Raw genomic sequence first — 16246 nt, 5'->3', positions numbered from 1 at the left:
CTTTTCTGTACACAGACTCATCTTATGTCTGCTGAGATGATCTGCACATTTACAACAGCACAGCTACAACAAGAATGAGTTCACCACAGAACAGACTAAAAGAAGAAAAATGCATATGCGGAAGCAACATCTTAACCACTTGTTAAGAATAATCTGATACAAAGCAGTGCATATAAATGACATTTACACCGAATGATGAATCATTAGTGGGTGACCAGCTGCATCTGTTATAACTACATCTCCACTTGAATTGTAGAACTCACTCAAGTGTTCGCTAGTCAAACAGGATGCATCCATTAGCTGGACTGGTTTACCTGTTGTGCCATGTGCAGGGCATACTGTTGGCATGCGAGCTGGGCCTCCAGCCGGGCCCGTTCTAGAATGAACTGTCTCTTCCTCTGGAACTCCCAGCATTCTCCAGGAGCCTTCAATGACAATCACCACTCTTAACACCGTCACACTACAGCTTACCAACCAACAACACACATCACAGCTGAGAAAACAACTCTGGGGTTTAACTGTAACTACTGTAACACACAAGCTACAAAGACTGCCAAAACTATTACATTTACAACGATTGCAAAACTAGCATGTCTAATTGCAATTTTACTTTAACAACAGTAAACACTCCTACAATATCATCCACATAATCAGATGACAACACAGCAGACTGCACAAACATAAACAACAACACAAAGATCTACGATAACAGGCCACTGCACACTGAAAGCACAACATACTGAATGCTACCGTTCATTAACTGGTTGGGGTTAATAAGATTTGATTTATTTATTTTATAAACATTGGAAATACCAGAATTCTCTAACTACTAGAATGGCCTTTGTGGTCATTCTGACAACCGACAACTCATATAAGACTAATAAAACAAAAAAAATTTTAATAAAACTAAATTTAGTAATAAACTAAATTTTAGTCATGTCATATTTACATTCAAAGCTTCTGTTTGGGGTTTTAGAATTAAGGATTGAATGTCTGTTATAATTTTTTTTAGTCATAACCCTTATCATACAATATTTTGTGGTAATATAGCCTATAATTGTTAGAGTTACTAGGCTCGGTTAGCAGTTTTGGTTAGCAGTAAGCTGCTAGACAACAAAGACACACACATTCAAATACAGAGGAAAAAAGTAGAGGCTGTTGAAATGCATGCAGTCAATTTGACCATTATGGCCAGAAATACAAAGCAGAGAAAATCAAAATCATCTTCATAATTTTAATAAAAGAACAATGTTAAAATGAAATATAAGTCAGGGTAGAATGTGTAAGGTGCTCAGCATACAGTGCTCAACATATATAAGTACACCCCTCACAAATCTAGCTTTTAAATTCATATTTTTAATAGGAAGCTACATTTGAAGTCAGAGTTATTAGCTCCCCAGTTTATTTTTTCTTCAATTTCTGTTTAACAGAGAAGATTTCTAACACATTTCTAAACATAATAGTATAAATAATAATTTCTAGTAACTGATTTCTTTTATCTTTGCTATGATGACAGTAAATAGTATTTGACTATATAGACTCTTCTATAGAGCTTAATGTGACATTTAAAGGCTTAACTAGGTTAATTAGGTTAATTAGGCAGGTTAGGTTAATTAGGCAAGGTTTTGTGAAACGATGGTGTGTTCTGTAGACTATCGATAAAAAAATTGCTTAAAGGGGCTAATAGTTTGTCCTAAATGGTGTTTAAAAAATTAAAAACTGGTTTTATTCTAGCCGAAATAAAACAAATAAGATTTTCTCCAGAGGAAAAAATATTATCAGACATACTATGAAAATTTCTTTGCTCTGTTAAACATAATTTGTGAAATAACAATTCTGACTTCAACTGTATACAATATTATATTTGTGCATATACATTAGTCAGTACTGAAGCCATCTCGAGCTTATTTAACAAAATAACTTGTGATAACAGTCAAAAAATTGTACACCCAATTTTATGTTATAGAAAAATATTAAATACAAATAAAAAAGAGGGGAAATTAAAAAAAAAAAAAAACGTAGCTGAAATTTTGTAGGCTGAATTTTTTTTTTTTTTTTGCAATATTTTCCTTTAATTTAATTGTATTATCTTTTCCATTTCTAAATATGTTTGGTGACTAAAGTATTATTTAAAAAAACAGTTCTATTTAATAAATATGTTTTGTTTAAATGCACCAAAATACATTGCCTACTTTGACTGAGAAATGGATAAAAATATTAATGTTCAAAATGGGGTGTATTATAAAGCTTATAGTTTAATGAAGTTATTCAATAAAACAAATGTCAAAATGACTGTGCCAGTAATTCTAGTGTTAAACACATGTTATCCAGTAACAGTGATAATACTGGAATGCATAATGTTTTGCACAAAAAAATAATAATTTGAAATGACTTTATAAATAAGTTTAACAAATTAGAAAGACTTTTAAAGGATCGCGTGACACAGAGGACTGTAGTAATTATGCTGAAAACCAAATAAATCTATCTTTTGTGAGCATGTAAGACTTCTTTCAAAAATGTAATATAATCTTCCTAACCACAAACATCTGAATGGCATTGTTAGTACTTCAAACCACATAGCCATTTGTAATCAGAGAGGTTACTGTGAGGATAGAACTGAATATTTTCTTCAGTTTAGTGGGATGGACTTTGCAGCTCTTGACTAGTGTAAAATATGACATCACATAACTGACGTCACATAAAGTGTGTGAAAGACAATCCTCCTGGGAAACCGAAACTTCAACAAAAGCCCGCTGATCTCAGAGGAACTCTATTAAAAACAATGCAGTTTACAGCAGCACAAGAGCAAGGAACTGAACAGAATCTGACAAGGAAGCAGTAAGATGAAACCTACCCATCAGCAATAAAACTGTTAACTTAGATGAATGTGCTGGGGGTTTACCTTGGGTGTCGCCTGACCCTCATCACTCTCTTGGCCACTACAGAAATACAAAAACAAGAATTGGGAGTTGGTAAATAAATAAATATGCAAAGCAACATTTGAACACTATGTAGTAGATATTTATCAATATTTATACAATCATTTACACATTTAAACATTTCTTATGTTATGTTCAATAAAAGTCTCTTGTAGATATTGAGTATTCATTGCCTCTCTCCTTCAATGAGGCTTTAATTCTGATTAGGTGCAGTCAACCCTGCCAATTGGCTCTACTGATGGATTCCCTGTCCTGATTGGTCCACCAAAGGATTGGCTTGTGGATATAAGACAGAGCTGGGATCTGGAAGCTGATCTCTAATAGGTTATCAGTTTAGTATCCAAATTAATAAACACTTTTTTTTATTTAAAAGTAAAATTACAGGGTTGAAAAAATACATTATAAAGACTAGTATGTTCAATTTAGTGCAGTTGTTATTATTGTGTTAAAACCTTAAACAAACATTAAAAATATTAGTTCTACATCGTTATTTACTGAATGTATTATATGTCTGCACCGTAACGGTTATATATATTATTATCATCATCATATTAGAGATGTGCCGATCAGTTTTTTTTTGCTCTTGAGTTGGAGTCATTTGATTTTGAGTATCTACCGATACCAAAACCTGATCCGATTCTTGACCGATACTTAATCCGATACTCATGCCGCACGTGTTGCTGTTTTTTGAAGTCAAGAAAGAGATCTATCTCTCGGTCACTGCATAAATATAGAGGTGTTAAAAAATTATACGAATATCAATAATATACACACATATTTAAGTCCTGATTGGGAGGTAACGTCAGCTTTCGTTCCAGTCTGAAACCATGTGATCATACCGGATTTCAGATCTTTTCATCAGATCTGGACATCCCTATATATACATACATACACACATGCACATATTCTAGTCCATCACCACTGTTTTAAGTTCAATGTGAAAAATCTAATCTGTGATGCTAAAGTCATTTACTTGAGTGAGTCGTCTACTGCAACCATTTCCACAGGGTAGAGTTTAATACCAGACAGATCAGCAGAGTTCATGTTAACCCTGCATACAAACACAAACAATTCAATGTTATTTACAAGTGCACAATACACTGTTTCAAATCATCTTCACAGAAAAATTAATGTTAATTGTCTGGTGTGTTTTTTTTTTACAGTTTTGACTATGTATACAGTTGAAGTCAGAATTATTAGCGTTCTTGAATTATTAGCTCCCCTGTACATTTTCCCCCAATTACTGCTTAAAAGAAACACAATTTTTGCTATAAAATAAACATAATAGTTTTAATAACTGATTTCTTTTATCTTTGTCATGATGACAGTGCATAATATATTACTAGATATTTACTACTATTCAGCTTCAAGTGAGATTTAAAGGCTTAACTATCGGTTAATTAGATTAGTTAGACAAGTTAGAGTAATTAAGCAAGGCATTGCATAATGATGGTTTGTTTTGTAGAAAGAATAATGCTTAAGAGGGCTAATAATATTGAAACAATATTTTTTCTTATTTTTATTTTTTTTATATATATTTTTACTTACATTAAATTAATTAAATAAAAAATAAGACTTTCACCAGGAAAAAAAAAAAAAATATATATATATATATATAACTTATAAAATGTGTGGAATTAATAAAGAAACACCCCAGCCATCGCCTACTGACCTACCTGTTAGGATCCTGTAGCATCTCCACAGCTTCCTTTAGCTGATTGATCATATTGACTTTTGCCCTGTTAGACCCAGTCGGGGACAGGAACAGGAAAAACAGATCATCATAAAAACAGGAAGAAAAGGATCTGATGATAAAAATAAGAAGATAAACATACGTTTGTTCTGAAGCCCAATTAGTGTCTTCCTCTATCCTGAGGGGCTCGTCGAAGTCAGCACCTCGACCCTTCAAACACACACACACACATACACAATCAACTCCAGCTGCAAACTCTGTCATGTGACTGCAGAGAAAAGGCCTGATTTGCTAGAATTTAAAATCAACCTTATTCACCCATGCCTGTTTGAGATGGTGACACACACACACACACACACACACACACACACACCGACACACACACACGGGAATGACACAGACACACACCCCTCATACAAACAATGTCCCTCTAGACGTGGATGACTTCACAAGTGAAATGCTAATGCACAAATAAACACTGTCTGTGCCAAACTCATGATGCAATGAGACGTTATCAGATAAACTAACAGTTACTGGAACATAAAGCGCTATGCCAAGAGAGGCAGCTGATTAATCTGACAAGAAATGAACAGAAAAAAAAGAAATGGGGCTGATAAAGACAGAAAAAGATTTATACTAAATTACAGAAGCAAACATTTAAAATACTCCAGCTGTGATTGTAATAGTGAAAAGGCAAATTAAATAAAAATGCCATACAAAGAAAAACATATTAGACCAGTTTTAAAGTAGATCAACCCATAATATGTATTAGAGGAAACTTTCACATGAATATACAAACCTATAATAAATGTCTAGAGTCACATGCCTCTTTTACATCAGCATTACCTCAGCAAAGTTTATCTGTGGGAACTTTATCTGTAGGTGACTTAGTTCCTCCAACTATGCACAGACTGGTGGCTTAACTGCCAAAGATATTAATCCTTCATCAGGAGTTTTTTTTTACTCGCAGTGCTAGTGCTAGCATCCATTGACTTTACGAACAGTTTCAGCTAAATATCCTTTGTTTGTTGTTCTTGAATGGCCAGAGAGTGAGTAAAATATCTACAAACTTTTTGTTTTTGGGTAAACTTTCGCTTTAAAATAATATAAACATGAAAACATGTATTAGAATTTTAGAAATATTACAATTAAACATGCAGATTTATTAATAATATTAAAAATCATAACACTATACTTTGATATGAAAAAACTGGATATATAAGGTAAACAAATGTCTATTTTTAAACATAAACCCCATTTGCTTCCTTTAAAGATACATTTTAAGAAAAACACATTTTCAAAAATCCTCTCTAATCATTTTCCATTCATAATAATCAGAAATCAGGCACCAAAAATGAAATTTGGGATCTAATAACATTGTTGTGGACAATGGGGGCAGTGGTGCCAGTTATGGTGCCATTATGTACTGTATTTTTCAAACCTGAGAAAATGACCAGAAAAATTACTCAAATCTGCTGGTTCAGCATAGAATAATGTACACACCATCAGGTTTCGTTTTCAAAACAACAACAACAGCTCAAACCAAATTACTAGCCAATGTTTAATGTTTTTTTAAGGCTTAGTTCCTTTCCACCCACCCTATTGTAGCCAAACGATAACAATGTAAAAAAAAAAAGTGCATGAACCCAATCTAAACACACCTGGGAGGAGTAAAACAACCTCATAAATAAACATCTGATAACTCACACACATTGAAAAATAGCAATGACCACACTTACTTTAATATAGTTGACGAATGGTGAACTAAGGGCAGAATCTCGATAACTCAGGTGATCCTTCAGAGATTCAGAAGAACTTCTGTCTCCTACAGAATACATAAAATATGAGTACAATTACACACAATCTGTGAATTGACTAACACAAACCATAGTAAATCACATTGCATGATCAATTAAATATCCTCCTCTTATAAATGTTGTGTCTGAAAGGTAAACTCCAACAAATGCATGCAAGTTTAGAAGCAAAAAACCGATACATGCCTTTTCAGCCCTATTTTTTGACAGCATGTCTTTAATAAATCCTGACACCAATTAAATTCGATAAATCCTGACACAAAAACCTACACTTATATCATATTCGAACCGTTTAAAAATACCAGAATATTCACCATAGCATTAGTCAATATTCAAATGAAAAGTCTATTTTTATATATGAGCTAGTACATGTTAATACATGTGTGTTTTTGAACTTAGCCTATTTCATGCATCAAAACATCTATCTATTTCAATGACAAAAACTCTGTATTGTTTATGAGCATGTTCCTTATGAGCACCAATAAATATAATGTCCCGACAAGGGCAAAAATTAGTCACATGGGCAACTGCTAATGGTGAAGGTCTAGTGAAAAAGTGTAAGACCTGTTTTGGTCAATCTGTTTCCTCTGTAAAGGGAGCCAAACTGTGGAGTGATTTACCTGTTAGCTTAAAATCAGAAAGTAATAGAAATGTTTTCAGTGGTGATTTTAAAAAGTGGTTAAAAACAAAACAGCAGTGTTTGCACAAATAGTCTACTATTATTTTGTCGGATAATATCGCCTTTACTTTTGCCTTCAGTAATTTTATGTAAAGCATTATAATGTTGTGTATATGTATTTATTATATTTCCATTTTGTCCATTTTTTTCATGCCTCCTGTGGACAGGTGTTGAGAATTAGCAAGTCTGCTACATGCATTTGGTTGTCCAGTGTATTTGTGATTTCCATGTCAAATAAATAAGTAAATAAAATAAATAAACAAGGTCAAAAAATACTGTTATTAAAATATTTTTAGAGTATAATATTATACCTGTCAAGTATATACATATATGGTTTATAATGTATAATGTAGTCAAGTATATACAGGTATAGTGTATAATGTAGTGAATACCAGCACCACACACATACACGCACACATTCTCTTTCTTCCTGCAGTGTTCTCAGTTTTCATCTCCTCCTTCATTTATTCTCCTTATGTGCTGACACTCACTTCCCAGCCAGTATCCACACTTCCTGTCAGGGACCCTCCCCTTTACTTAACCTGGGTTTCTCTCTCTCCCTCTATCTCATTTACTCACTCACACACACAAACGTCTATATTATCACTGTGATGTTGTGTCAGTCCAGTCAGAGGATGTTTTCTTTACAGGCTTATCCTGTGTAACCCATGAGGGTGTGTGTGTGTTTGTGTGTGTGAGCAGCACCTGTCAGGCCGCTGATGTGTTCACTAGAGTCGTCTTTACTCAATCCCTCCTCCTCTGTTATGTTGGTCATGGGCACATTCAAGCTGAGACTGTCTTCATCGGATGGCTGGAATGCAAAAACACAACATCTAAAACAACAAGAATTAAAAATACACACTGTTTAAAAGGTGTCATTATTTAAAAATAAAGTATGTAAAGGATAAAGTATTTGAGCGAATCAGAGGGCTATTGTATAAGCCTGAAAGACCCTTGATAGCAAATGCCTCGGTGTAAATATTGAATAAAATACTTCTATAAAGTGACAAAAAACATTGCTTTGAGACAAGAGCTTATTAATTCTTTACAGGCACAACTGAGAGAAACGGCTGAATGGTGCATACACTAACCTACATATTATTCAGTCACAATATGGCTTCAAATAGTCAACAGCAACATGACAGACAAAAATATAAATATGGATGCGAATGTATTCACTGATAGACAAAATGTTTTCAGGTACCCTGATAAGTTTGTGTTATTAGATTTAGAGGTTGTTATCTGGGAATAACAAACCTTGGAATGTCTTGACTGACCAATAAGAATCATATTCCAGAGTCATGTAATTTTTTAATTAATATTTTCACAATAACTTCTGTAACATATGTACATATGTCGTACTGTTGATGTTAGTTGATGCATGAACTTATTTAACTTATTTTAAAAAGTGTAAATCTTTGTACTTTCTAAATCTTTAGCAAATTAGTTTGAAATATGTTTCCTCTGAACATTATTTTTCACCAAAGCAATACACTAAAATGTTCCATTTTACTTGTTATTACACATTTAAAAAGGACATTTATTGTTATTTTGTAACAGTCATGAAACAATTATAATAGGTTTAGATTAAATCTCTTGTTTACACAGTTTACAATTATTAATTAAATCAATTACCAAGTATTAAAGAAAAAGGGAAGTAAGAAAGGCTGCAAACTAACAAATAAAAAAGAAATAATACTGATTTGCTAATTAAGCAATGCATCCTGGGAGATTCAACTCATAAATTCCAAAATAAATCAACTTTTTGCTAAATTTTTTTAGATATGTTTTACTTAGGTTAAGATGATATAAAAATAACTGATATAAAATTATATTTTGCTTATCATTTTCCTGTTTATAGTTATGTGTGTGAATGCAAGAGTGTATGGGTGTTTCCCAGAGTTGGGATGCAGCTGGAAGGCCATCCGCTGCCTAAAACATATGCTGAATATGTTTGCGGTTCATTCCACTGTGGCGACATCTGATTAATAAAGGAACTAAGCCATAAAGAAAATGAATGAATGATTAATAATAATTGTTATAAGTATACTTTAATAAATATGTAAGAATCATCTCAGCTATGAAACAATATATTTCTAACATCAAATAGCCTATCTAATCACACAGTAAAAAAAATGCTTTGCCTTGTGCAACACACTGCATTGACAGCAATTAAAGCTAATGTTTAAAGCATAAAAGTTAATGTTTAATATACAAATACTTTGAGCGGGATATTGGACCAGTGTGATTTCACTATGGGCGGGGCTACCCTACAGAAAAAACAATCACAGATTTCCTGTCCTGACATCTGGACAATGAATTACAAATACTACTGCCGTGTCAATGATACTGTGCAAGCTACATGACATCAGCAAGATACCAGCTATCAAACCTTTGTCCCTGAAACATATGATTTCAGTTCTACAAAAGTATCTTTTATTAATTGCAGCCCAGTCACAGCCGCATGCCTTAAATAGTGTTAACAATAAAATGTGTGCGCACTGATAAAAAAACTGTACAGCAGATTTACAAGCAATGCATAAAAATAGTTATGAAAATATGCCAAGAACAGACAAGATGGTTGAGATCTTCTCTTAAACACACACACACACACACACACATGAACTGACCTCTGTAGCAGAAAGTCGTTTGTCTCCATTGTCACTTCCCACTCCAGAGTCACTGTCAAGTTTCTTGTGCTGATCGATGTCCTCAGTGCTGACACAGAAGGAAAATTAAAAGTTAACAAGGGTTGCAGAGGACAGACAGAAAGAGAAGAGCAGCCTATCTCTTTCAGTCTCTTTCTTTCTCTCTCTCCATCAAGAGTGACCCCCTGCAGTCTATTAAAAGAATTCTCGTGGGATATGGATGATAATGACAGCCAACACACATACACGCATGACCTGAATTTCTTTCTTTTCTTTTTTTTCTTTGATCTCCTCACTGAATTCTACACTCTGATCTTTTATACACACATCCAGTGGTTTACAATTTGGCATGAAAAACGACATACTGATGCAAGCATTCTGTACAAATGTATTATTGCAAATATTCAGAATGTAGAAACATTCAATATCCCATTAATCATACCAGGCTGCTGTCCATTTCTCACTGTAATCATATTTTTGCAATATAACTGAAAAAGGAAAATAGAATATAGATTTTTTTTGTTTCTATCAATTTCTTTTTTATTTATAAATTTGATTATTAACAGCTTACCTATAAATTATAAATTAAACACAATTTTTTATTTTTCTGAAATAGAAACTTCAGGAATCAAATTTACGAAAACACGCTACATTTTTTTAACACTTGCAAAAACATCGGGACATAACGAAACACCACTGTGCCGTGACCATTGCGCAGCGAAGTTGTATGTGATCTTTGAAAGTTGAGTTTTTTGTTTGTTTATTTTAACATATCAAAATTATATTATGAACACAGGGATTAAACTCTACTACCAAACTTTAAATAGTGCTACCTACGCAGCCCTTTGTGTTTTGGTACCATAACCTAATATATTATCGTCCACCAGATCTGCAACAAATGGATGTTTGCCGTTACCGGCTTTTAAAAACTGTTATGGACAGAGGTCTTGCTTTTATGCATTCACAAAAGCCTGGAATGAGATCCCATAACATCTAAAAACAATACCAACCCTGAGACTGATTACAAAATCCCATGCTCGTCATCTGATGGTCAACTATCGCTGTAGCCACTGAGAAATGTAGCCTGTCTCTTTTCGTGTTGTATGCTTGATGATTGTTTGTACTGTTCTCATGTGTTGATGTATGAGATGTTGAGGGTGTATGTATGTTATATTCTGCAGAGCAAGAACCTGCTGAAAAACAGCATTCATGCTGAGCCAGGCCCGATTATCATTTAATCTCTTCCTGTTTAAAAATTTGAATAAATAAATTAATGAACATCCTTATTCCCTTGTCTTCTGTATTTTATTAGCCTAAATAACCATAACCTAAATAGCCGGGTCTGTCACGTTTTAAGCCTGGTTTATACTTATGCATCAAGTGTTCGGCGTGACCCACGGCGCATATAATGCGCATAGCCGAGCATTTATACTGTTTCTGTTACTCTGCAATAACATTTCCGGAACGCTAGCTGGCAGCAGGGGTTTATGCTTCTCTGTGTCGAGTTCTTCTCTGGTGTTAAACGCTAGCTTAATGTACAAGTGGCTCGAACTCGCTCATTTTGAGGCTGGAATCGACGGACGTGCAACAACTTTAATCATAAGGTAAACACAAAACAACAGTTTCCATCCGGAGCTCCTGCACGGGACTCCACACTTGTAAACAATAGTTGCAATGGGCCCACACAGCTCTAACCTCCGCCCACACTCGTCAGTGCTACCTAGCCAACCAATCACAGTGCTTGTGCTACGCGTCCTTGCGACATGTATTTAAATTTTTTGAGAGTTGCATGTTAGCGACGGCGAGGAGCGTGTATCCACGCATAGGCTGCACCGTAGCATACGTGTGCGCTTGACGCAGAAGTATAAATCAGCCTAGGGTCCTCTTAAAATATTTCTATTGTGTTCCAGGCAATTTAAAAGAGTTATAAGAATTGTTCGCTTAGTGAGAAAATGCAGCATGTTTTTTTTTTTTTTTAATTGAGTTTTTGCAGCATGTGTGCTGTCAAACAGATGAAGATCTGTTCTTAATTTGCTGGCGTTTTTTGTAATTGCATGTGTTGTCTTAAATTGCAGCATGTTGGGCTTTCTCGGGCACCGTAGTCTAGGCTTTATTTGGATTTCCATTCAATTTAAGCACTTAGATACTTGTTTTTATTGCATCAAAAATACCTAAACAGTATTATACGGAAATTACTTTCCAACTTTTGGAAAACTGGTGCTCTTTTTCAACCATTTTGCTTTGTTTTCCAGTGCAAATGTATTAAGATAATTAAGATACATTTACTTCCAAAGAAACATTTTATTTATTTTTCTGTAAAAATTGTTGAAATTAAATAATTAATTAAATTCATAATAAAAATACAATGGGTCACAGGCCTTTAAAAACCAAACTTAAAGGTATAGTTCAGCCAAAAATGAAACAGTTTTCATCTCACTCTCCACTTGTTCTTAACCAGCTTGAGTTTCATTTTTCTGTTGAACACAAAAGAAGATCTTCTAAAAAAGAATTTTGCAACCAGTAGCTATTTACTACCAGTGCTGCTTTTTTCTTTTCTACAATGGATGTGAATCAACATATCTTCTTTTGGAACCACTTAAGGCCAAGTAAACTGTGAGCAAGTTTAAATCAGAAAAGTAATTTTAATTCTGCATTGACAAATGTGTATTGTTGTTTTAAGCATAAAATTTCTCAACTTTGTTCAGTTTCTGAAAAAAATTATTTTATTTTGCGGTTTGTACTGACCTCCCATTGCTGGGTCGTGTCAAGCTGAGGCGGTCAGTGACAGGAAGGTACAGAGCATCAGCCATCTTGTCACTCCGGCACGCCTCCATGGCGAGGTATTTGAATATATGAATCTTGCCCTTCATACAGATCTGAAAGCAGCAAAAATAATGCCAGAAACAATTATGGGCATGTAACATATTTGAGCGTGAGTGAGTGTGTATTGCTGTACCTGTGCAGGAGGACTCTGAAGTGGATTGTTCTCCAGCTGTAGTGATTGGAGCTGGGTCATTTTTCGATAGCAGACAGGAATAGTAGAAACTTTATTACAGCAGAAATCAAACTTGACCAGAGGTAGATCTGCCAAATCTAAAACACACAAACACAAACTTACCAAACCACATTAAACTGAATCCATTTCAAAACAGAGGAGGCTGTCAAAAATTTGAAACAGGAGGGAAACAGGAAACATCTGCAAACATCAGCTCATGAAATGCAAAAAGTAGACAGCGTTTAGAAAGTTGATACAAAAAAATATGATAGCATTTTAAATGTATAAAAACATCAGCTGCATAAAATATTAGATTTCTTTATTTTTTTTCTTTCAAAAAAGGGTAAAGATAAACTCTATAAAAAATATACTCTATAAAATACTCTATAAAAAAATAAAGTTGTATGAGCAACAATTCCAAGTTATAAAATGTAAAATAAAGTTTAAGGTTTAAATTATCTTAAACACAATAATATGGAAATTGCTTTTACAGTATTTTCTTATTTAAAAAAAAAGTGACATTCTTCCTTAGTATGTTGGTTTTATTTTAAAGTTCGATAGAGCACTTACAGCATATCACATAAAATTGTACCCTAAAAACATATCTGCTACATAAAACACTAGATTGTTGAATTTTAATAGGCATTAATAAATGTTATTCACTAGTTCTGGGAACCAAAAGGCTGAATCACCGAATCAAATTAGCAGATTTCTCAGGCAGTCTTGATTAAAGCTTTATCTCCATGAGGTCATTTTGGCACAATGTGCTTGGAGAGACCATTGCAGATCTCACTTTTCACAACCTGTCAGCATAATTTAGCTGAATAAGTTGAGTTGCAAAATCTCAGTCACAGATCTTTTATTGCCAAGGTAAGCTGTTGATATAACTCCATCCACATGTTTTAGACAATGCTTGGCGCGCACACTTTTTTAGCACTTACAACCCAAAATGTATTCTTGCTGATATTTAAAGAAGCACACCCACAACTTTCCTCAGAACAACTTATAATAATATATTTTAATAGGAATGATGTGTTCATGTAAGATTATATGTTTTCGTCAATACAAAACTAGACTGAGGGTTTTATTTGGCTTTGTTACAATCTGTAGTTAATCTGTGGTTACAAAATACTAAATGACACAGTTGACGCAGTCTGGCCAGTTTGATACAATACTTTTAGCATTTTTAGCATTAGATGTGCAGTGTTTTAAATCACAAGTATCATTCTTAAGACACTCATTGAGTGGCATAACAAAAATCTGTGAAAAATAATTTAAAGGGCACCTATGGTGAAAAATCTACTTTTCAAGCTGTTTGGACAGACATATGTGTAGATATAGTGTATAGACCGTCATTATGGGGGTGATATAAACACTCAGAGTCCTTTTTTTTCACTTTAACAACACAAAAACGGTGGACCAATTGGAACAGTTTTCAGATCGACCACTACTTGACGTAGGAGTGCGGTAACCCACCCACTGAATAGATGACAGCTAAGTATTAACATGTGCCGGTAGTCACATGTATAATCATATCAACAAGAGAGGACGAGCGCAAAGCAACCAGGAATAAAAGGTCTGTCCAGTTTGCTAGGATCATCAATTATCATCAAATGTGATCCAGAGTGAGTTTTAAAAGTTTAAAATGTTTTAAAACAGTGCATGTGTGTAATGAATTGCACCGATTTACTTCAGCTTTACTTCATCAGCACAGCCGCGAGTCAGAACATTAAAAGAAGATGCTTCAGTCCCGGTTAGTGGACGTTAAATCAGGTTTATTTTGTACATTACATAACAGATATTTATACAGCAGCAGAGATTAGCCTGTATCCTGTCACATTTGCGTGCAAAAAGAGTGCAAAGCTAAACTTGCGCTGTCTGTGTGTATGTGTGTCGTGTCCGCACTGTGTATGTATGTGTGTGTGTATCTGTGTGTGTGCGCGTGAACTTTGTAACGACATTGTGTGCGACTCATCATTGCAATTTAACACAACAAATGCATTAAATACTCATTGGTAAAGTTCTTACTGTAGTATTTCTCACAAACACTACATAAGATCTGCTCCCTTTAAGTCTGTCTGTTGTCTGACGCAACCGAGGGAAGAGAATAAAGCACGCAGAAAGGCATGTAGAAACAGTGGGCGGGGAGGACTAGCCTTTAAGGCGCAGTACAGCAAAACCACCACTCAGTACAAAAATGTATAAAATAGAATCTTATAAAATGTATAGTAAAATATTTGAGGGTCTTTTGAACTGAAACTTTACAGACACTCTCTGGAGACGCAAAAGATTCATAACAAATCTGATAAAAGGGGTAACCTAGGTGCCCATGAATGTCATGTAACCATGAATAATACAGGTTAAAATTCCAGAAGCCTTCAATAAGTCTAAAAATAGTAAGAATTATGGTTGCACGATCAATATCACAATGTGTGCATCTGCAATAGTCACATCTCAGAATCTGCAAAGCTAAATTGGGACTATAATTGATCAGGACCTGACTTCAGATCAGTGCGGAGTCATGGCAAAGTTTAACCCCAATACATTGAATGGTTTTTTTTTACTTGCTTGTGGTTTTAAGGCCTATGAACGTATGATTGATTTCATAGCCTCAGATACCAGCACAAAAACACACTGAAGAAAAAAATCTAATCTAATTATTATTAGCAAAAAATTGTAACCATACCTGACAGATTTCTGTACCTCCACTGAAAGCCCTTTCAACCAACACTTTCATGCACTCTTCTTATTTTGGAAATTGGCACATGTTAATCTATTATATCGATCTCCTGGTCTGGCTGGAGCACTTTTAGCTTAGCTTAGCATAAATCACTGAATTGGACCATTAGCATTAGCATTAGCACAGATTGGACCATTAGCATCTAGCTCAAAAATTTCAAAAAAGATAATTCAATAATTTGCCTATTTAAAGCTTGACTATTCTGTAGTTGCATCGGGTATTAAGACTAAGAAAAAAAAAGTTGCTAATCTTAGGTCAGTATGGCTAGGCATTATAATCTTATTCTGCTGTAATAATCAAGGAAATTTGCTACTGCAGCAGCCCAATTATATTATGCAGCACCTGAAAATAACCCCAAAATGCCTTACAAAAATAGCCTGAACATTTCCTAGCAAGGTAACAATGCTGCATATGTAACAGGTTTAATCTGATTCAATGACTGATGCTAAGCTAAGCTAAAAGTGCTTTCGCACTTTTTTGAATGTTTTAAAAAATAGTAAATCTCTAGGAGAGTTGTACGAGTTACAAAACAAAGACAAAAAAGAGTTCCTTAATGCAAGAAAGAACTAATCATAGATTTCTTTGATTACAATTCTTTTACGAATGTTTTGAACGTTCTGGTCACATAAACTTTCAATGGAGGAACATAAAAGATTACACTAGATTACACTAAAAATATCTTTACTTTTATTTAGAAATTGAACAGAAATCTCTGCAAAAGCACGATGGCAAACCCTT

At 34.3% G+C, this 16246-nt stretch overlaps 1 protein-coding gene across 9 annotated transcripts in view; it reads right to left on the bottom strand.

The window, feature by feature from the left end:
- The window catches only part of lrch1 (leucine-rich repeats and calponin homology (CH) domain containing 1), a 72104-nt gene that overhangs the window by 26856 nt on the left and 29002 nt on the right, over positions 1-16246 (bottom strand). For 5 of the 9 annotated variants that reach the window (XR_015499418.1, XM_087267880.1, XM_087267882.1 and 2 more), the window contains exons 5-13: positions 12730-12866; positions 12519-12649; positions 9756-9843; positions 7831-7936; positions 6372-6457; positions 4775-4842; positions 4616-4678; positions 3913-3990; positions 2903-2939 (exon numbers count right to left, since the gene is read on the bottom strand). Coding sequence is in view for 8 of the 9 variants with exons in the window: in XM_087267880.1 (XP_087124006.1) it covers positions 2903-2939; positions 3913-3990; positions 4616-4678; positions 4775-4842; positions 6372-6457; positions 7831-7936; positions 9756-9843; positions 12519-12649; positions 12730-12866 (794 nt within the window). In the remaining variant the exon portion in view is untranslated. Of the gene's footprint in view, positions 1-314; positions 426-2902; positions 2940-3912; positions 3991-4615; positions 4679-4774; positions 4843-6371; positions 6458-7830; positions 7937-9755; positions 9844-12518; positions 12650-12729; positions 12867-16246 lie in introns of all 9 variants that reach the window. The other 4 variants (XM_087267878.1, XM_087267881.1, XM_087267875.1 and 1 more) reach the window with 1 other exon arrangement.

Source organism: Danio rerio, chromosome 9, assembly GCF_052040795.2.
Source record: "Danio rerio strain M-AB ecotype USA chromosome 9, GRCz13ab, whole genome shotgun sequence".
In the NCBI taxonomy this organism is placed as follows: domain Eukaryota; kingdom Metazoa; phylum Chordata; class Actinopteri; order Cypriniformes; family Danionidae; genus Danio; species Danio rerio.
Note: the sequence above shows the minus strand (reverse complement) of the source record. Positions and strands in the feature narration are given on the sequence as shown.